We start from the raw sequence: 23,880 nt of genomic DNA, 5'->3' as shown, positions 1-23,880 counted from the left end.
TAAGAACCGTGAACATATATTTAACTTGTTCAAAGTGTTGATCCAGTTACGATCTTATAACTCTTATAACTCTTCTGTGAAATTGTGTCATGACGTCTATTCTTCATGTATTAATAACACAACAACTATCTTACTATCAATGATACATTTGCTTCCCTAACCTAACAACTTAACGAGCATTCGTTGATACGCTTGCAAATAAAATATTTAAATAATATTTCAAAACGTACAACGATTTAGAACCCATAATCTTTATTTTGCATTTTATGCTAATAATTTCTTGAACAATGTTTTCTTTATGTCGACACAAAAGGCAGAATTTTCAAGGAATCATTTAACATTCAATTTTCTCTTAGTTTTTAGTCCAATTTAATAAAAAATATTATAATACATCCGAGAAATGGAATAACTTTGCCGAAGTCCATTCAGCATTTCTCTGTTTCAAAGTTGTTGAAAGATAACACAAGATGGTTTCCTTAATGTTCATCAGATACAATTGGAGTGTTAGAAAATACACGTGAGAAGTCACTATTGTAATATCTCTTTCAACAAATGTAAGGAAGACATCACAGACTGGTGCAGTATCAGACAGCTGTGACGACATTCGGAAAAATAATGACACACTTCATTCATCCGGCAAAATAAAATAAAATCACACATTTCATTCATCTGGTACAACTGAAGGGGTCCGAGTAACTGGCAATTTCCGAAATCCTGGAGCTGTTGTTACGTAGCATATGCAACAAGATGGAAAACGAAAATCTTCTTTATATGGTTTCTCGGAAATAGGTTTTATAGCTAAAAGGCTTTTGAAGGCGAAACGTTGTCGACAAACGCTTTGAAAACCTGAGGGAAGATTTCCTTGGATGTGATTACAGGGCTTCCCTTCATCACTGAAAAACAAAAGAATTTAGCAGTGACAATGTTAGATATCAACTGTACCAGTAGGAGAAACAATCTTTAGTCAAAATAAAACATTTAGGTTTGACAATGTCAGATATCTACTGTAGAATTGGGTGGAGAACAAACTTTACTCAAAATAAAGCATTTAGGTTTCACAATGTCAGATATCTACTGTAGAATTGGGTGGAGAACAAACTTTACTCAAAATAAAGCATTTAGGTTTCACAATGTTAGATATCTACTGTACCAGTAGAAGAAAGAAACTTTAGTCAGAATAAAACATTTAGATTTGACAAAATTGAATATCATCTGTACCAGTAGGAGAAAGAAACTTTAGTCAGAATAAAACATTTAGGTTTGACAAAATTGAATATCATCTGTACCAGTAGGAGAAAGAAACTTTAGTCAGAATAAAACATTTAGGTTTGACAAAATTGAATATCATCTGTACCAGTAGGAGAAAGAAACTTTAGTCAGAATAAAACATTTAGGTTTGACAATGTTGGATATCAACTGTACCAGTAGGAGAAAGAAACTTTAGTCAGAATAAAACATTTAGGTTTGACAATGTTGGATATCAACTGTACCAGTAGGAGAAAGAAACTTTAGTCAGAATAAAACATTTAGGTTTGACAATGTTGGATATCTACTGTACCAGTAGGAGAAAGAAACTTTAGTCAGAATAAAACATTTAGGTTTGACAATGTTAGATATCTACTGTACCAGTAAAAGAAAGAAACTTTAGTCAAAATAAAACATTTAGGTTTGACAATGTTAGATATCTACTGTACCAGTAAAAGAAAGAAACTTTAGTCAAAATAAAAAACATTTACAATGTTGATACAATGTACCAGTAAAAGAAAGAAACTTTAGTCAAAATAAAACATTTAGGTGTGACAATGTTGGATATCAACTGTACCAGTAGGAGAAAGAAACTTTAGTCAAAATAAAACATTTAGATTTGACAATGTTGTATATCAACCGTACCAGTAGGAGAAAGAAACTTTAGTCAAAATAAAACATTTAGATTTGACAATGTTGTATATCAACCGTACCAGTAGGAGAAAGAAACTTTATTAAAAAAAAACATTTATATTTGACAATGTTGGATATCAACCGTACCAGTAGGAGAAAGAAACTTTATTAAAAAAAAACATTTATATTTGACAATGTTGGATATCAACCGTACCAGTGGGAGAAAGAAACTTTATTAAAAAAAAACATTTATATTTGACAATGTTGGATATCAACCGTACCAGCTGGAGAAAGAAACTTTGGTGAAAATAAAACAATTAGGTTTGACAAAATTGGATATCAACTTTACAAGTAGGTGAAGAACAAACTTTAGTCAAAATAAAACACTCATATTGGAAAATGTTGGACATCTACTGAACCAGTTGGTAAAGGACATACTTTAATTTAACTGAAACACTTGATATGTATTTGTGTTGATTCTATTTTGTTACATCCGAATCTGTAACACACTCTACTTTGACACATCCAAATATAATTACCACACTCTACTTTGACACATCCAAATATAATTACCACACTCTACTTTGACACATCCAAATATAATTACCACACTCTGCTTTGGTACATCCGAATCTCTTCCACACTGTAATTTTACATATGCAAGTCAATACTAGACTCTACTCTGATACATCGAGATCTCTACTACTTTTTAATTTTATATATCCGAATCTGTGACACACTCTACTTCGATACCTCCAAATCAGTAACACACTCTACTTCGATACCTCCAAATCAGTAACACACTCTACTTCGATACCTCCAAATCAGTAACACACTCTACTTCGATACCTCCAAATCAGTAACACACTCTACTCTGATACATCCAAACCTGTAACACACTCTACTCTGATACATCCAAACCTGTAACACACTCTACTCTGATACATCCAAACCTGTAACACACTCTACTCTGATGCATCCAAACCTGTAACACACTCTACTCTGATGCATCCAAACCTGTAACACACTCTACTCTGATGCATCCAAACCTGTAACACACTCTACTCTGATGCATCCAAACCTGTAACACACTCTACTCTGATGCATCCAAACCTGTAACACACTCTACTTTGATGCATCCAAACCTGTAACACACTCTACTCTGATGCATCCAAACCTGTAACACACTCTACTCTGATGCATCCAAACCTGTAACACACTCTACTTTGATGCACCCAAACCTGTAACACACTCTACTCTGATGCATCCAAACCTGTAACACACTCTACTCTGATGCATCCAAACCTGTAACACACTCTACTCTGATGCATCCAAACCTGTAACACACTCTACTCTGATGCATCCAAACCTGTAACACACTCTACTCTGATGCATCCAAACCTGTAACACACTCTACTCTGATGCATCCAAACCTGTAACACACTCTACTTTGATGCATCCAAACCTGTAACACACTCTACTTTGATGCATCCAAACCTGTAACACACTCTACTTTGATGCATCCAAACCTGTAACACTCTCTACTTTGATGCATCCAAACCTGTAACACACTCTACTTTGATGCATCCAAACCTGTAACACACTCTACTTTGATGCATCCAAACCTGTAACACACTCTACTTTGATGCATCCAAACCTGTAACACACTCTACTTTGATGCATCCAAACCTGTAACACACTCTACTTTGATGCATCCAAACCTGTAACACACTCTACTTTGATACATCCAAACCTGTAACACACTCTACTTTGATACATCCAAACCTGTAACACACTCTACTTTGATACATCCAAACCTGTAACACACTCTACTTTGATACATCCAAACCTGTAACACACTCTACTTTGATACATCCAAACCTGTAACACACTCTACTTTGATACATCCAAACCTGTAACACACTCTACTTTGATACATCCAAACCTGTAACACACTCTACTTTGATACATCCAAACCTGTAACACACTCTACTCTGATACATCCAAATCTATATCGTACTTCAATTTTATATATCGAAATTTATACAAGATTTTAATTTACTACGTCCAAATTCCAATCAAATTCTGTTGATTTTTTTTTCTCCGAAATCTGTATCATCTTCCGTTTTGCTTCTCCAAAATATCTGTTCTACGTTTGGTTTAATACTGTCATAGACATATTATAAATTATATTTATTAGATAAATGTAGGTAAGTAATACAAGTAAGTTAACAGTAACTGTTAGTAAATATGCTTTCATAGATAGGATACACGTAGTTTTGCACTGAAAGAATATGTACATATCATCTAGCTCGAGCGAGAAAAACCCCGAGCCTTTTTAGTGTTATCAATTTTATCGAGTATTTATAATATACTGTTTTAACTCCAATAGTAAATACAAGTTTTCAGTTGACACCTTTAACCTTACCGACATATTTCAGCTGTCACCAACTGTTCGTAACGAATGTTGTTCACGACGTAAACCCAGTCCTCTGAAAGCGTTTTCCCCGCTTTTGGTTTGAACGTTTTAGTTTCAGCCGAGCAGATTGCTTCCTCTGTCAAATCTTCTGTAGTAAGCGGAGTTTTTCCTTTTATTCCCACAGAGAAGACTATATCCAAGGCGTCCCCAGACAGTTTACTTAGCGCTTCCATTATTTCGTTTCTGTAACGAGTTCCATAATGAACTTAGTTCCAAGTAGATTTTAATTAAATTCACTTATACTTGTTAAGCTCAGTGATGTTTTGTACCCTAAATTAAAACTATATCACAGCCTCACCATGTCCTGCCTTTGTGCACCTGCACAATAACTATGCAGTGTAGTTTGCACTATAAATGGTTTAGTTGTAAAGTTGTAATGTCTAATGCACACCCATCTACCCTGCACGCTTTATTTACAACTTCTTTATGATCTGAGTATCTCTTGTCAGTAAAGGCTGTTTGTTACGTTATGTAAGGCTGTCTTAGTATAACGTACTCACTCATCACCTTATAGACCACAACAATAATAAACGGTAATAATATGATAATTGATTTATAAGAGGTGGTCATTTCGAATTATGTAAGAGTCTAAACAGTATATGTTTTTATATTCACATTTGTTATATTTGCTGTTGAATTTATAAATTTTAAAAATGGATAATATACAGTTAGAGTTTTCAAGGCCAGTTTTAAGTAGAAGACTAACCACTGGGTTTGAGAGTAAAGCTGGATCTCGCTAGTTCTTTTCGACTTAAACTTACAAACTAAATAACATAAGGAAAAATAAAATAAAACCTGAAAATGCATATTAGGCCTAAACTCAGGCTTAACAAATTATTATCTTAACTTGTTATAAATAACGATATGTTACAACGACATCAATTAATTCTTTCACACATTTCATTAAGCCTGATGGGCAGGGTCGTGGGTTCGAATCCCCGTCACCGAACATTCTTGTCCTTTCACCCGTAAGATATGATGTGATGTTCAATCTTGCCGTTTGTTAGTAAAAAGTAACCCAAGAGTTGGCAGTGGGTGGTGCTGAATAGCAGTCTTTCTTCTTGCCCATCACTTCAAAATTAGAGACGGCCATCGCAGATAATCCTCGAGGAATAACCTTAGGAATTCAGAAACAATCAATAGTTTCACCACTTAACACTAGAGCGAGGCAAGTCAGAATTATTACGAATGATGAATTTCTGACCATCAGTTTGCACGTGACTGTCGGCTGCCAGCGTAATTAATCACTCTTTACTACAATTGTGAGTGACAACATACAAGAACCTATAACTACGATAAGTTATAGGACAATAAGTGCAAACTTCTCACTTGTTCTCAGACAGAATTTAATAGACAATCAACTTCTTTACCATATTACCAGGGACATAACAAAGACAGATCACACAGTTCAAACCATGAAATTCAAAATATTCCAAATTGATTAAATACCTCTGCTAAACTCAGGGCTGTGCGAAGGAAGTTCAACTTGACTGCTACTGATGAGGGAAAGGATGGAAGCACATTAAACACACATATTCACATAAATATATGTGTCATATCATCACACGAATTTCCATAATATGCATCGAAATAAACAGCAAACAAAATAGTCGAGTGTGACCCTTCTTGTCACGTTCTCTCCCACCCCTGTTGAAATGCATTCAAAAGTCTATTTGTTGGAAAAGACGAAGCAAAGCATTCGAAACTAAACAGCACTTGTATTTTTTATATTTTTGTAAAATAAAACTAAAATAAATTCTTGTAAAACGTTCTTTCAGTGTTTCTAGTTTCATCACTATAACAATATACGTCTGATTGTTTCTAGTTTCACCACTATAACAATATACGTCTGATTGTTTCTAGTTTCACCACTATAACAATATACGTCTGATTGTTTCTAGTTTCATCACTATATCAACATACGTCTGATTGTTTCTAGTTTCATCACTATATCAACATACGTCTGATTGTTCTAGTTTCATCACTATATCAACATACGTCTGATTGTTCTAGTTTCATCACTATAACAATATACGTCTGATTGTTTCTAGTTCCATCATTATAACAACATACGTCTGATTGTTGCTATTTCCATCACCACAACAATATACGTTTGACTGTTTCTAGTTTCATCACTATGACAATATACGTCTGATTGTTTCTAGTTTCATCACTATAACAATATACGTCTTATTGTTTCTAGTTTCATCACTATAACAATATACGTCTTATTGTTTCTAGTTTCATCACTATGACAATATACGTCTGATTGTTTCTAGTTTCATCACTATGACAATATACGTCTGATTGTTTCTAGTTTCATCACTATAACAATATACGTCTGATTGTTTCTAGTTCCATCATTATAACAACATATGTCTGATTATTGCTATTTCCATCACCACAACAGTATACGTCTGATTGTTTATAGTTCCATCACTACAACAACACACATCTGATTGTTTATAGTTCCATCATTATAACAACACACATCTGATTGTTTATAGTTCCATCATTATAACAATACACGTCTGATTGTTTATAGTTTCATCATTATAACAACATACGTCTGATTGTTTCTAGTTCCATCACTATAACAACACATGTCTGATTGTTTCTAGTTCCATCACTATAACAACACACGTCTCATTGTTGCTATTTTCATCACCACAACAATATACGTCTGTTTGTTTATAGTTCCATCGTTATAACAACATATATCCATTTGTTTCTAGTTCCATCATTATAACAATATACGCTTGATTGTTTATAGTACCATCATTATAACAACACACGTCTGATTGTTTATAGTTCCATCACTATAACAACACACGTCTGATTGTTTATAGTTCCATCACTATAACAACACACGTCTGATTGTTTATAGTTCCATCACTATAACAACACACGTCTGATTGTTTATAGTTCCATCACTATAACAACACACGTCTGATTGTTTATAGTTCCATCACTATAACAACACACGTCTGATTGTTTATAGTTCCATCACTATAACAACACACGTCTGATTGTTTCTAGTTCCATCACCACAACAACACACGTCTGATTGTTTCTAGTTCCATCACCACAACAATATACGTCTGTTTGTTTCTAGTTCCATCACTATAACAACACACGTCTGTTTGTTTATAGTTCCATCGTTATAACAACATATATCCATTTGTTTCTATTTCGACCACCACAACAATATACGTCTGATTGTTTCTAGTTCCATCATTATAACAATATACGCTTGATTGTTTATAGTACCATCATTATAACAACATACGTCTGATTGTTTATAGTTCCATCATTATAACAACACACGTCTGATTGTTTATAGTTCCATCACTATAACAACACACGTCTGATTGTTTATAGTTCCATCACTATAACAAACACGTCTGATTGTTTATAGTTCCATCACTATAACAACACACGTCTGATTGTTTATAGTTCCATCACTATAACAACACACGTCTGATTGTTTATAGTTCCATCACTATAACAACACACGTCTGATTGTTTATAGTTCCATCACTATAACAACACACGTCTGATTGTTTCTAGTTCCATCACTATAACAACACACGTCTGATTGTTTCTAGTTCCATCACTATAACAACACACGTCTGATTGTTTATAGTTCCATCACTATAACAACACACGTCTGATTGTTTATAGTTCCATCACTATAACAACACACGTCTGATTGTTTCTAGTTCCATCACCACAACAATATACGTTTAACTGTTTCTAGTTTCATCACCATGACAATATACGTCTGATTGTTTCTAGTTTTATCACTATAAGAAGTATGTCTGATTTCTTCTAGTTCCATCACTATAACAATATACGTCAGATTGTTTCTAGTTTTATCACTATAAGAAGTATGTCTGATTTCTTCTAGTTCCATCACTATAACAATATACGTCAGATTGTTTCTAGTTTTATCACTATAAGAAGTATGTCTGATTTCTTCTAGTTCCATCACTATAACAATATACGTCAGATTGTTTCTAATTCCGTCAGCACAACAATATATGTCTGATTGTTTCTAGTTTGTTTTTAAGACCTAAAATGAACGTTAGTAAGTGAAAGCTGTCTTTAGCCTCTCACAATAGATTTTTCAATTCTCCACTCGTACTTAAAATGATGCAAGCTTATTTAACTATTATTTGTTTTACTATCAGTCTAAATGTTGAATATATATATTAAAGTGTTTAACTTTCATTACATTTATTTCGGTGCTTTTAAAATGACAATAATAAAACGTTTTGTATTAATATATTGTCAGAAAATGGAAACAAAACAAAAACTGAGTCGATAATTGCCATAATTAAGTACGAGGCTGACTATCTTAGAAGATCATTTTAAGATATAACACATTACTTGTTACAATACTATGAAAACAAACCAGCGCTACGAAGTACCAAAATGAAATATAAGTGTTCTCTAACTAACATGGGTGCAGTGTTATATAAGTGTTCACTGACTAATGTGGGTGCAGTATTATATAAGTGTTCACTGACATGGGCGCAGTGTTATATAAGTGTTCACTGACTAACATGGGTGCAGTGTTATATAAGTGTTCACTGACATGGGCGCAGTATTATATAAGTGTTCACTAACTAACATGGGCGCAGTGTTATATAAGTGTTCACTGACTAACATGGGTGCAGTATTATATAAGTGTTCACTGACTAACATGGGTGCAGTATTATATAAGTGTTTACCAACTAACATGGGTGCAGTATTATATAAGTGTTTACCAACTAACATGGGTGCAGTATTATATAAGTGTTTACCAACTAACATGGGTGCAGTGTTATATAAGTGTTCACTAACTAACATGGGCGAAGTGTTATATAAGTGTTCACTAACTAACATGGGCGCAGTGTTATATAAGTGTTCACTAACTAACATGGGCGCAGTGTTATATAAGTGTTCACTAACTAACATGGGTGCAGTATTATATAAGTGTTTACCAACTAACATGGGCGCAGTGTTATATAAGTGTTCACTATCTAACATGGGCGCAGTGTTATATAAGTGTTCACTAACTAACATGAGTGCAGTATTATATAAGAGTTCAGTTACTAACATGGGTGCAGTGTTATATAAGTGTTCACTGACTAACATGGGTGCAGCGTTTCGTAATAAACCGGCCTGGTATGGCTTGGTGGATAAAGCACTCGACTCGTAATCTGAGGGTTCGAATCCCTTTTAGCTGTCGGGGCGTTATAATGTAATAGTCAATTCCACTATTCGTTGGAAAAGAGTAGCTCAAGAGTTGGTGGTGATGACTAGCTGCCTTCCCTCTAGCATTAAACTGCTAAATTAGGGACGGTTAGCACAGATAACCTTCTTGTAGCTTTACGCGAAATTCGAACCATAAATGCCTAATCTTTAGACAGAATTTTCAAACTAACTTTCACAATAAAGTTTCTGAATTGGTTTTAAATGATTCGGTATTTTTTTAGGTTAATAAACCCACGTTTAAATTGTATTGAAAATTTATTAATTTTAACCATGTTATGTTTTATTGTCACTGCTTCTGACCATTATAACAACACACGTGTGATTGTTAATACTGATTAACAACATTATAATGCACATTGCTAAAGGTATGAAAATTAAAACAATGTGCATCAGTTTGACCATTATAACAACACACGTGTGATTGTTTCTATTTTCATCATCACAACAATAAACGTTTGAGTGTTGCCAATAGTAGGAGGTAAGAAAAATTAGCCTTATAAAAATTTATATACAAGGAAAACAACATTTCCCTCTCACACGTTGTCGCCCCCTCTCAGTGTCACAGCGGTATATCTGCGATTTCACCCTGCTAAAAAACCTAGTTTCGATACCAGTGGCAGGAAGAACAGCATAGACAGTCAGCCAGCTTTGTGCTTGAGACCAAACATTTTATCCATTAAATAAAATGTTCCTGATATATGCTGCCACCTATTGAATATAAAATGAGCTACTTTGTGAACTTATTAATTATCTCAAAATTCACCTTGGTCGAAGAGAAAAATCTTATTGCGAATTATCCATGTTTTGTAAAAGAAGGGTTAGAATCTTAGCAATGCTTTTTTCTCTTTTTGTTCATTGAGATTCATGTAACTAGCATTAGAATGAACAAATTCAAAACTTAGCTAAGCCTAGTAAGTTAGCAGTTGAAAGTACTAATTAACGCTGACTTACGTGAACTCCTATTCGAAATACGAATTTTAAGGCTTAAGACATCGCTCTGTTTTTCATCACTTAAACTTGTAGTTTATGTGTAGAGGAAAACTAAATGTTTAACAAAATATTAAACCATTTTTACAAAGCATTTTAACAACAATGATTTGACACATTAGTATAGTTTTCTACGTTAACCAGTTAAAAACAATTACTCGTGAATCATTAAAATGGAGATTACGTGGGATAATCAGGTACATCCTCACAGAATGCTAAACTGTTATTTAACGCACAATAAGGTTTTCCAGATTTATCAATAGATGGTGCCAAAGGCCTGTGTTTTCTACAGGGAAAAGCACGATGTCATCTGAAGAGTTATTTGGAGCCGACACTTCTGCTTTTTGGGAAGTAGACAGACGGCGATCAGTAGGCTGCAAACTTACACTTGTCCCTACACAATAGCTCGTAAATACCTGAAAATAAAGATTGTTATTGGTAAAAAGAGTAAACAAATGCAGGGTTATACTTATGTATTATAAGTAATAAATTACAGACGAAAATTCACGTTTCTTAGAAAGTAATAACTTTTCAATGATGTAATGTACCACTGCCTAATGTGTGCCTGAAAGGGGGATATAGAGGAACAACAGGTAGTGGTTTATGGGCGACACATCCGATCATTAACTTATATACTGCTGGTCAAAATCTTAAGGCCAATGAACATAAAGAAAAAAATATGCATTTTGCGTTGTGAGACTTAACCACTTATTTGAGTAGAGCTTCGAAAGATGGAAATAAGAAAATGGAAAATAAAAATAAAAACCTTTTTGAGCATTTAATAGGGAAAATGTGAACACTATGAAATTAGTCTAAATATCAGTTGTCAAAAGTTTAAGACCATACTGAAACGAAGCGTTAATCGGTAAACACGTAACGAAATTTAATCATTTGTGTTCAAGCATTAGCGTTGCCTACATCTCCCACTGACATCTCCTGTGTTACATTGGGTAAAAACATGGCAAAGGCTAAAAAGTTGACAGAGTCTGAACGTGGCAGAATTGTCGAGCTGCAAAAGCAAGGCTTCTCTCAACGTGCCATCGCTGGTGAGATTGGGCGTAGTAAAACTGCTGTTGCAAATTTCTTAAAAGACCCTGAGGGACATGGAACGAGAATTTCAAGCGGTCGGCTCAAGAGAATTTCGCCGGCGTTGAGCAGGAGGATTCGACGGGTTGTCCAGCAAGATACCAGCCGATCGTCGAACCAGATTAAGGCCCTTACGGACGCAGAATAGCTTTAAAAACCGTAAACGTCTTCAAAGGCCATGCCTCCTTCCACACCACGAAACAGCTCAGTGAAACTTTGCTGAGAAGCACCAAATATGGGAAATAGAAAAGTGGAAGAAGGTTTTGTTCTCTGATGAGAAAACATTTAACCTGGATGGTCCAGATGGCTTCCAACGTCACTGGCACGCTAAGGATATCCCATCGGAGACATTTTCTACACGACACAGTGGAGAAGGTTCCATCATGATCTGAGGTGCCTTCTCCTTCTATGGAACAATGGAGCTTCAGATTATACAGGAGCGGCAAACAGTAGCTGGCTACGTTGGCATGTTGAAGAAAGCATCCTTATTGACTGAAGGCCCTCGCTTGTGTGGAAATGACTGGATCTTTCAGCAGGACAACGCTGCAATTCACAATACCCGCAGAACAAAGGACTTTTTCATGGCAAGTAACGTGATTCTTTTGGACCATTCAGTGTGTTTGCCTGAACTGAACTTCATTGAAAATGTTTGGGGGTGGATGGAAAGGGAAGTCTATAGAAATGGACGTCAATTCCAAACAGTGCATAATCTTCGTGAAGCCATCTTCACCACTTGGAATAACATTCCAGCCAGTCTTCTTATTACGCTTATGTCGACCATGCTAAAGCGAATGTTTGAACTTATTCGCAATGAAGGCCGTGCAACTCACTACTGAGACCTCTTGTTGGATATTTCCTACCCTGTTTAGGACTTTCTTTTGGTATGGTATTAAACTTTTGATCAGCTAGTATTTAGGCTACTTCCATAGTGTTCACATTTTCCTATTAAATGCTAAAAGGTTTTTTATTTTTATTTTCCCTTTTCTTATTTTCATCTTTCGAAGCTCTACTCAAATAAGTGGTTCAGTCTAACAACGCAAAATGCATATTTTTTCTTTATGCTCATTGGCCTAAAGATTTTGGCCAGCAGTGTATATCACTGTAGATACTAATACAACCCTGTAACTCGAGTGCTTTGGAAAACGCTTTTTCTTCATTTCATCATTTTTTCGTGAACTTACATATTTTTCTAATATCATATATGTCACTATGCCACTCTAAAATTCTCATTGTCTATTGGTAGATGTCAGAAATGTGGCATCACATATGACACTTCAGCGGAGGAGTTTAAGAGTGCATGCGGAGGTTGCTGTGAAAACGAAAATACAGAGAGACAATGGCCTTTCCACATAAACTACATTAGTAATTCCCTTGTGAGGACACCCATCTTACATTTCTGCTTTATGTATATAGAATCGTCGTGTGACAGCACACCCTTATGTATTTTTTCATAACTTTTATCCATGTTTCAAACTCAGAACACGGAATATTACACATTTATAACACTACATTACACACTTATAACACTACATTACACACTTATAACACTACATTACACACTTATAACACTACATTACACACTTATAACACTACATTACACACTTATAACACTACATTACACATTTATAACACTAAACTGAACGAAGAAACCACAAGTAAATTTCTTCATTCTACGAGTAACGCTCCAGAACAATCCCGGAAAAAATTATTTCATCAAGTAATACTTTAAAAGAAACCAGGAAATATCCTACGTCTTACGAGCGACACTCCATACTCTCTGTAAAATTAACGGTTGCGCAACGTTCAATACGAATACTAGATTAATCACTGTACGTTCTAGCAAAACAGCAAATAAAACTTGAAACTTCATATCAGACACAGATTTTTGAGAAATCTCCTGGACGTGTTTGTTGTACTGAAGCCCCAGACATGTATGTTTGTTTGTCACTGTCTCTTATTGTTACCAAACGTAAAATGCGAGAAAAATAAGGTGACAACTCTGTCATTTCTTTTGTCTAACAAAGCAGTCTTAAAATGTTGATATAGTAAAACCTCTGATTAACTTTAAGTAACAACCAAGTTCAGCAAAAGTTGAAAGTTTTCTGAGAGTTTAATTCAGTTTACCCTAGTTTTACAATACGAGAATAGGAGAGCATTTAATACCTTATTCAATAAGATATATGAACAAATAACTTGAATTAATTAGAACAATTAGCTTAAAGACAATTTACTTCAAATACAATTTCTCCTCACATCAAAAGAAATACAGGGGATTCAAATCAAACTACCATCTGAGTCTCAATGTGATATATAAAGATATTTTATTTATCTGTCTCTCGCTGGTACATCACTAACTCTATGGATTTACAACGCTAAAAATCAGAGATCGATTCCCCTCAGTAGATTCAGTAGGTAGCCCAATGTGGCTTTGCTGTGAGAAAACCCACACTCGCTCATTTATCTGATTTATTGTTAATTATGTATTGTAATATTTACAGAAACGATTCTACTTTTGTTGCTTAAAACTTGATGTCTATATTCGCCATAATAGGTCGGATTAGGCCTAGGTGATTTTCAAAAAGAATTTTGAATATGCAAATTAGCAAGTCACACGAAAATATCGGCTATTACAAAATCACTGTAGAATGGATGTATGAAAACTAAATCTTTACATAGTTTATAACACATTGTTACTGAAAATTCATCGATTTTGGGAAGGATATGTGGCAGCCCTTTTGGACGTAACACATTTACACGTTCTGGCTAAAAGGTGAGTCCATATCGTGGATTTAGATTTTAAAACATGTGGGTGTCCAATGTACTTAATGATATCGGAAGTAAAAGAATATTAATCATCTTGGAGAACCAGGACCATCAAGTAGAGAGACCTGCCAAAAGTCGTGTGAAAAGCATGGCAAGCAAATTGTGGCGATTTGTAACAGGTTAAAGTCCACGAACACAAAATCCAGTTGTAAGACTTATTCATGTGTTTCGGTAAACGGCATGCGACATAATAAAGAAGGACGATGTGTCTCGAAAAGGGACACATATCACATGTATGAAAGCAGCTTCTACGACTCATTTATTCAACCCTGACATATATAAGATCTTAAAAATAAAACGGATATTCTTGCTAGTGCATATGAATATATAGCAGTCATATCTACGCACACAATGCCTTTGGATGTCTATACTCTAAGACTATGAAAACGGGCAGTGGAAAACTGTCGTTTTAATACATTGTTAGGTTTATGGAGAGTCTGCAGGAAGGAGGCGTGTACATTAAACGTAACAATCTTACCAAGGAATCTTTCGTTATAAAACCTGTACTACAAGGCCATTTTATAGATATAAATTGTCAACATTATCATAAACAAAAGTACGAAAATGGACTATAGCTACGTGGTGTGTCTCCAAAATCGCTTCACCATAACGTACTCAACGTCTTTGTATAAACATCATGTGTGTGTATGTCTAATTAAAGTTAACCACGCCATATGTTATCAGTTATGTACAGTTAATTGTCCTTCAGTCACATTTATATCTTGTTCTCGACTTTATAACTTCTAAATAAAAATAAAAAATTAAATATACTTCTTAATATATTACGTAAGTGACAAGTTTGTGAAGGTTTAAAACTGATCCGATAGAAGGAAACAGGCCAACGTAGATCTTAACCAGAGACATACAGTTAAGTCGGCTAAAGACTCTATTACCGTGCTCTAATAACAAACAGTTTAAGTGTTTCATTTATAAACTTTCTCGACTTTTTTATTTATATTCTATGTGTATGTTGGTTATTAATTTTCCTTTAACTATGATGTAAGTGATTTTCTATTTACTGTAATATCCAAGTTAGATTGCAACTGATCTTTCGATGGTGTCAATTTATCAATACAGAATCTATTTTAGATATTTTAATATAACCTCAATTTGATATTAGCTAAGTGTTTACTCACACTAACTGTGTAGCTACAGACTGACGCTGTACAGTATGTTGTGTGTCAATGTTTACTAACACTAACTGTGTAACTACAGACTGACGCTGTACAGTATGTTGTGTGTCAATGTTTACTAACACTAACTGTGTAACTACAGACTGACACTGTACAGTATGTTATGTGTCAGTGTTTACTAACCCTAACTGTGTAGCTACAGACTGACACTGTACAGTATGTTATGTGTCAGTGTTTACTAACCCTAACTGTGTAGCTACAGACTGACACTGTACAGTATGTTGTGTGTCAGTGTTTACTAACACTAACTTTGTAGCTACGGACTGACACTATATAGTATGTTGTGTGTCAATGTTTACTACCACTAGCTGTAAACGTCAGACTAAGGTTTCATCATCACAAGGAATATGATGGTGACAATGATGGTGGTTAAAACGTCATTAATACACGTACCAACATACCAGTACATTTCTTCGAGGTCAGATAATATATACGGCTACTAAAAGTGAACAAAGTAGTTAAGACAACACAATTACCGGTTTACTGGTGAGTTTTTAGGGACTGCCTGATGAATTAAGTATTTACTGAATCAACAGTCAATATCAGTCGTTGTTAAGGTAAACAACGTGATTTGTCATAATAGTAAATAAATAACCTCTTTGTATAATAAAACAAAATATTCTACACTGATAATTATGTTCCAAACCGTGGATATGGTTGAAATACATGCGTTTGTATTTATTGAACCCGTCATTTGTATAGTTACTAAATGTTAGGTAGATGAAAGTTATACAAAAATTTAAATATATAAATGGCTGTCTATAGAAGTTCTAAATTTAGAACCCTTAAAATTATATCTATATAAATATAACAGTCGTGTCCGTCCCATGTCCATATGTATATAATTATAGAAGTAGTGTCTCTCCCATGTCCATATCAAAACATCAGTAGTGTCTGTCAAATGTGCATATAGATATAACAGTATAGTCTGTCAAATGTGCATATAGATATAACAGTATAGTCTGTCTTATGTCCAGATGAATATAACAGTCGTGTTTGTCCCATGTCCATTTAAACATGGCAGTCGTGTCTGTCCTACTTTCCTATGTGTATAAATATAACAGTGGTGTCTGTTGTATGCCCATATCAATATAACAGTCGTGTTTGTCCTTTGTCAATATAAATATAAAAGTAGTGCCTGTCCAATGTCCGTATAAATATAACATTAGTGTTTATCCTATGTCCCGTATGTACGTAAAGATAACAGTCGTGTCTGTCCTACGTTCAGATAAATGTAACAGTCGTGTCTGTCCTACGTTCAGATAAATGTAACAGTGGTATATGTCCTATGTCCATATAAATATAACAGTAGTGTGTGCCCTATGCCCATATAAATATAACAGTAGTGTGTGCCCTATGCCCATATAAATATAACAGTAGTGTGTGCCCTATGTCCATATAAATATAACAGTCGTGTCTGTTCTACGTTCAGATAAATGTAACAGTAGTGTCTGCCCTATGTCCATATAAATATAACAGTTGTTCATATAAATATAACAGTAGTGTGTGTCCTATGTCCATATAAATATAACAGTTGTTCATATAAATATAACAGTCGTGTCTGTTCTACGTTCAGATAAATGTAACAGTAGTGTCTGTCCTATGTCCATATAAATATAACAGTAGTGTGTGCCCTATGTCCATATAAATATAACAGTCGTGTCTGTTCTACGTTCAGATAAATGTAACAGTAGTGTCTGCCCTATGTCCATATAAATATAACAGTTGTTCATATAAATATAACAGTAGTGTGTGTCCTATGTCCATATAAATATAACAGAGGTGTCTGTTGTATGCCCATATCAATATAACAGTCGTGTTTGTCCTTTGTCAATATAAATATAAAAGTAGTGCCTGTCCAATGTCCGTATAAATATAACATTAGTGTTTATCCTATGTCCCGTATGTACGTAAAGATAACAGTCGTGTCTGTCCTACGTTCAGATAAATGTAACAGTGGTATATGTCCTATGTTCATATAAATATAACAGTAGTGTGTGCCCTATGTCCATATAAATATAACAGTCGTGTCTGTTCTACGCTCAGATAAATGTAACAGTAGTGTCTGTCCTATGTCCATATAAATATAACAGTAGTGTGTGTCCTATGTCCATATAAATATAACAGTTGTTCATATAAATATAACAGTTGTTCATATAAATATAACAGTAGTGTGTGCCCTATGCCCATATAAATATAACAGTCGTGTCTGTTCTACGTTCAGATAAATGTAACAGTAGTGTCTGCCCTATGTCCATATAAATATAACAGTTGTTCATATAAATATAACAGTAGTGTGTGTCCTATGTCCATATAAATATAACAGTTGTTCATATAAATATAACAGTCGTGTCTGTTCTACGTTCAGATAAATGTAACAGTAGTGTCTGTCTTATGTCCATATAAATATAACAGTTGTCCATATAAATATAACAGTAGTGTGTGCCCTATGTTCAAATAAATATAACAGTCGTGTCTGTTCTACGTTCAGATAAATGTAACAGTAGTGTCTGTCCTATGTCCATATAAATATAACAGTAGTGTGTGCCCTATGTCCATATAAATATAACAGTCGTGTCTGTTCTACGTTCAGATAAATGTAACAGTAGTGTCTGCCCTATGTCCATATAAATATAACAGTTGTCCATATAAATATAACAGTAGTGTGTGCCCTATGTTCAAATAAATATAACAGTCGTGTCTGTTCTACGTTCAGATAAATGTAACAGTAGTGTCTGTCCTATGTCCATATAAATATAACAGTAGTGTCTGTCCTATGTCCATATAAATATAACAGTAGTGTGTGCTCTACGTTCAGATAAATGTAACAGTAGTGTGTGTTTTATGTCCATATAAATATAACAGTCGTGTCTGTTCTATGCTCAGATAAATGTAACAGTAGTGTCTGTTCTATGCTCAGATAAATGTAACAGTAGTGTCTGTCCTATGTCCATATAAATATAACAGTAGTGTGTGCCCTATGTCCATATAAATATAACAGTAGTGTGTGCCCTATGTCCATATAAATATAACAGTAGTGTGTGCCCTATGTCCATATAAATATAACAGTCGTGTCTGTTCTACGTTCAGATAAATGTAACAGTCGTGTCTGTCCTATGTCCATATAAATATAACAGTAGTGTGTGCCCTATGTCTATATTAAAATATCAGTAGCGTCTGTCCTATGCCCATATAAATATAACAGTCGTGTTCGTCCTATGTCTATTTTACAATTTCTCAAGGTGTGAATGAATCTTCACCAAAATGTATGTGGAGGTTCATTAGGTGTATGCCAAGTTACAAAAGCATTTTCCTGTCTAAAGTTTGCGTTTTCTGGTTTGTATGTTTTGTTGTTTCTATGGACGTTTTTGTATTTACTTTACTAATTTCGACAAGATAGTTTGTTGGGTCCATGCTGAGATATATGAAGGTTCTACATTTTACGTTTTGTTGTTTGTATGGATGTTTTTGTCACCATTACAGAAAAGAGAAGCAACTTGTCATGTCATAAGATAACCTTTCATTAATAATGAATTTACATAAGTTCTGTCCAAGGAACGGGTGCCCCAGCTTGTCTGTGCTGATCAGTATTTTAGTTTTGAAATACACATGTTAGGAACTTGAAAACAGAAATTACCTCACTTTTGAAATTCACGAATCTTTTTTTTATAATCATTAATAGCATTCTAGACTGCTTTTTACAGATAAGTTACCGGCTCTAGTAATATGAGCAACATAATATAATTTGGTTTACTAATGGAAAACTTCCATTAACGAGTATGGTAATACAAAAGTGACTGAGTTCAAAGGTTTATATTTATTTAAAATTAACTGTCCCAGTGACTCAGCGGTAAGTCTAAAAGGTTATAACGCTAAAAATCTGGTTTCGATGCCAGTGGTGGGCACAAGAGAGATAATTTTACGCATAACCACAAAGAAACAAAAAACGGTTAACCTCAAAGTAATCGTAAATTTTCTCTTCCTAAATAAGAATAAACTGAATTTTTTTTTCTAACATCTGTGTCGGTTTACATTCTTCTGTGTCGGTTTACATTCTTCTGTGCTGGTTTACATTCTTCTGTGCTGGTTTACATTCTTCTGTGCTGGTTTACATTCTTCTGTGCTGGTTTACATTCTTCAATAGACATTCCCAGCATCCAATTAGCAACCCTCATGGAATTCACCACGATGAAGACAAACTTCATGTTCAACAACCACAACTATATACAAACATGGCCTAAGCATGGGCAACCCAGTATCACCAGTTCTAGCCAGTATTTTTATGACACAAGTTGAAACACAAGCAGTTAACACAGCATTACATCCACCACTATACTGGTACAGATATGTAGACGACACGATTGCGGGATTCACATCTACAGAACACACACTTAATTTTTTCAATCACATTAACTCTATACATCCCAACATTAACTTCACATGTGAACACATGAAATATCATTTCTTAACCTCAAAATTACAAGAACCGATACACAATTTAAAACAGGAATTCAACAAAATATCACCCATACTGGACTATACATTCCTTGGGACTCAGCATGTGAAACAAAACAAAAACTTAACATACTAAGAAACCAAATAAACACAGCCATAAAACTATGCTCACCAGATAAAATTAACGATGAATTAGACAAAATAAAACAATACTTCACCAACATCAATAAGTTTCCTCCACAAACCGTAGAAAACATTATACACACACACACCTAGACAGAAAGCAAAATCAACCAACAAAAGTAAATATATCTCACGAATCAAAAAATCAAGAAACCATATACTGCTACATACCATATATTCCTGACATCAGCAGAAAATTAACCAACATTTGGCAAAAACTAGTCACAAAATATGACATTCCAGTTAATACCAATTTTATTCAAAAACCAGGCACAAGACTGAGGTCTATACTATGTAAAAACTACACTGACAAACACCACACCAACATTATTTATAAAATACAATGTGATAACTGCCACGACTTCTATATTGGAGAAACAAGTAGAAAATGGAAACCAGATTCAAAGAACATAAAAAGTCACCTTCACACGTTTTCAAACATTGCAAATCAAATAAACACAACATAACCAGAGAAAACACCCAAATACTAAATAAAGAAACAAACATAAACAAACGCAAAATTAAAGAAGCCTTACTTATACAACAACTCAAGCCCAAAATAAACCAATACAAAGGCACTCCTTTATACCTATACTAATAAATATAATCAAACATCTAAGCACGCCCTCTACATTCCCACACTCAGTTACACAACCACCTTCAAACATGTGGTCAGCTATCGGTCAGTTAACTCTTTCTTTCTTTTTGAACCTGAAGAAGAAGGTCGAAATATTGTTCGCTCCTCTACATAAAAAAATTCTCAATCCATACCAGCCGTTTTTAAATATATAGGCCTATTGTGTCACACAGAACAAATATAGTAAGCCCATTGTGCCACACAGTTTTGAAGTCGATTTCGATATTATTATTCACGATTTTAAACCCATTTCGTTTTGGTTTCCAAATGTGCTTTTCCACAGCATGATAAACAACACAGGGATTACGGTCTCCAAGCCAAGTTACACACCATCACCACAGTGTAGTAAACACCATCACCTCAGTGTGGTAAACACCATCACTACAACATGGTAAACACCATCACCTCAGTGTAGTAAACACCATCACCACAACATGGTAAACACCATCACCTCAGTGTGGTAAACACCATCACAACAACATGGTAAACACCATCATCTCAGTGTAGTAAACACCATCATCTCAGTGTAGTAAACACCATCACCATGCTGCCTTCTCTCTAGTCACTGGTTCAATAGATGAAAGGTAATAAATACATTTAGCGTTTCACCATAAATACAAATAACAAGTACCTTAACATAGGGGACCGGCATGGCCAGGTGTTTAATCTGAGGGTTGCGGATTCGAATCCATGTCACATCAAACATATTCGCCTTTTCAACCGTGGGAGCGTTACAATGTGACGATCAGTCGTACTATTCGTTGGTAAAAAATAGCCCCACAGCTGGCAGTTAGTGGTGATTACTAGCTGCCTTCCCTCTAGTCTTACATTGATAAACTAGGGACGGATAGCGCAGATAGCCATCGTGTAGCTTTGCGTGAAAGAAAAACAAAGCTAAACCTTAACTTAGACCACGCCATCTTTTAAGATGCATAAAACATTCATCACTTTATCAAACATTACACAAATAACCGAATGGTATGTTCTATTTTACCAGTAAATGTTCGATTACCTATCACTTACCGAACATATTCGCCGTTTCAGATGTACAAGCATCAAAACGAAACGGTCAAGCCAACTATTTGTTGGTAAAATAATAGCCCAAGAGATGGCGGTGGGAAAAGATTATTATCTGCATTCCCTTAGTATATCACTGTTAAATAAGAGGCAACTGAGCGAGATAGTCCTCGATTACTTTTATGTAAAATGAAATTCAAAACAAACTGAATTATCCTAGTGTTCCTTTTTGTAAGTTTTTGAATGTAGCGCGTATCGAGACAAAAACGTAAGTACAATAACTCGCGCTTTAGAGGAAGTGTGTGCCATTACTGTAAAACAACATGATTTTTACATGCAAAGACACTCACAGTCACAAAAGTAAAGGAAAATGATAATAACCGTTTATATTTTCTGTCTGGATTTATCCATTTGTAAGTCTCTGCGTTCCAGATAGATTTTTATAAACACAAATATGAGGAAAGAAGTTTAGTCGTTCTTCCAACAGTTTCAGCCATAAGGACAAATGTGACATCTTCTCCAAGGGCAGTCAACAATATTGTTTGAATTCGCTTGTGATGAAACCATTTGGCAGAAGTTCAAGGAAAACTTGTCAGGTTGGTAATAGCAACGGTGGTAAAGTATGACATAGTACATATCATAGTGTAAGATGAAGAAATCATTGAAATAATTGTAATCCACAAAAAATAATTAAGTATGACTTAATAACTATGGTGTAATGTTGTGTAGACGGGTGTAGAGAGTACAATATAGAGTGACGTAGTGTAGACGGGTGTAGAGAGTACAATATAGAGTGACGTAGTGTAGACGGGTGTAGAGAGTACAATATAGAGTGACGTAGTGTAGACGGGTGTAGAGAGTACAATAATACGTGACGTAGTGTAGACGGGTGTAGAGAGTACAATATAGAGTGACGTAGTGTAGACGGGTGTAGAGAGTACAATATAGAGTGACGTAGTGTAGACGGGTCTAGAGAGTACAATAATAAGTGACGTAGTGCAGACAGGTGTAGAGAGTACAACATAGAGTGACGCAGTGTAGACGGGTGTAGAGAGTACAATATAGAGTGACGTAGTGTAGACGGGTGTAGAGAGTACAATATAGAGTGACGTAGTGTAGACGGGTGTAGAGAGTACAATATAGAGTGACGTAGTGTAGACGGGTGTAGAGAGTACAATATAGAGTGACGTAGTGTTTTCAAAGAGTGAAATCTCTACATTTCAAGGGCACCCTTCGACTCTGTCCATATTTCCTCTATAGCACGGTTGCTTTAAAGAAGTACAAAATAGCTGAATATATCGTAATGATGAATTATAAATAGTGTAATAAAATCGAAAGATGTAATGTAATTTACAAATCGTTTGTTTGTTTGTTTTTGAATTTCGCACAAAGCTACTCGAGGGATATCTGTGCTAGCCGTCTTTAATTTAGCAGTGTAAGACTAGAGGGAAGGCAGCTAGTCATCACCGCCCACCGCCAACTCTTGGGCTACTTTTTTACCAACGAATAGTGGGATTGACCGTAACATTATAACGCCCCCACGGCTGGGAGGGCGAGCATGTTTGGAGCGAAGAGGATGCGAACCCGCGACCCTCAGATTACGAGTCGCACGCCTTAACACGCTTGGCCATGCTGGGCCCAAATCGTTTGTTAAAGTGTCAATGTGTGAAATGGATTATAAAGGTTGAAAATGAATTATGGGTAATGTGAGTGAGTATATGATGAAAAAAAAGTGAAATATATGTGTAAAGAACAAGACACGTGACATAGATGTAGAACATGACGTGATCGATATTCAGGGTTTTAAGCATCTAACTGGTAGTCTTAGTACAGTTGTGTTAAACTAACTGGTAGTCTCAGTACAGTTGTGTTAAACTAAC

General features: G+C 35.0%; 2 protein-coding genes across 6 annotated transcripts in view; one reads left to right on the top strand and one right to left on the bottom strand.

Moving 5' to 3' along the window:
* Positions 1-237: 237 nt before the first annotated feature.
* The window catches only part of LOC143256161 (protein spaetzle 5-like), a 44,527-nt gene continuing 20,884 nt past the window's right edge, over positions 238-23,880 (bottom strand). For 2 of the 5 annotated variants that reach the window (XM_076512988.1, XM_076512987.1), the window contains exons 2-4: positions 10,791-11,022; positions 4,307-4,540; positions 238-893 (exon numbers count right to left, since the gene is read on the bottom strand). In XM_076512988.1, coding sequence (XP_076369103.1) covers positions 662-893; positions 4,307-4,530 — 456 coding nt within the window. In that variant the 5' untranslated portion in view covers positions 4,531-4,540; positions 10,791-11,022 and the 3' untranslated portion in view covers positions 238-661. Of the gene's footprint in view, positions 894-4,306; positions 4,541-10,764; positions 11,023-23,880 lie in introns of those variants that run through there. The other 3 variants (XM_076512984.1, XM_076512989.1, XM_076512986.1) reach the window with 2 other exon arrangements.
* The window catches only part of LOC143256159 (uncharacterized), a 258,843-nt gene continuing 257,097 nt past the window's right edge, over positions 22,135-23,880 (top strand). Inside the window, exon 1 of the mRNA XM_076512979.1 lies at positions 22,135-22,596. Coding sequence (XP_076369094.1) covers positions 22,558-22,596 — 39 coding nt within the window. The 5' untranslated portion in view covers positions 22,135-22,557. The remainder of the gene's footprint in view (positions 22,597-23,880) is intronic.

This window comes from Tachypleus tridentatus, chromosome 7 (genome assembly GCF_004210375.1).
Source record: "Tachypleus tridentatus isolate NWPU-2018 chromosome 7, ASM421037v1, whole genome shotgun sequence".
NCBI lineage: Eukaryota > Metazoa > Arthropoda > Merostomata > Xiphosura > Limulidae > Tachypleus > Tachypleus tridentatus.
The sequence above is the reverse complement of the archived record's forward strand: the minus strand, read 5'-3'. Positions and strand labels throughout refer to the sequence as shown.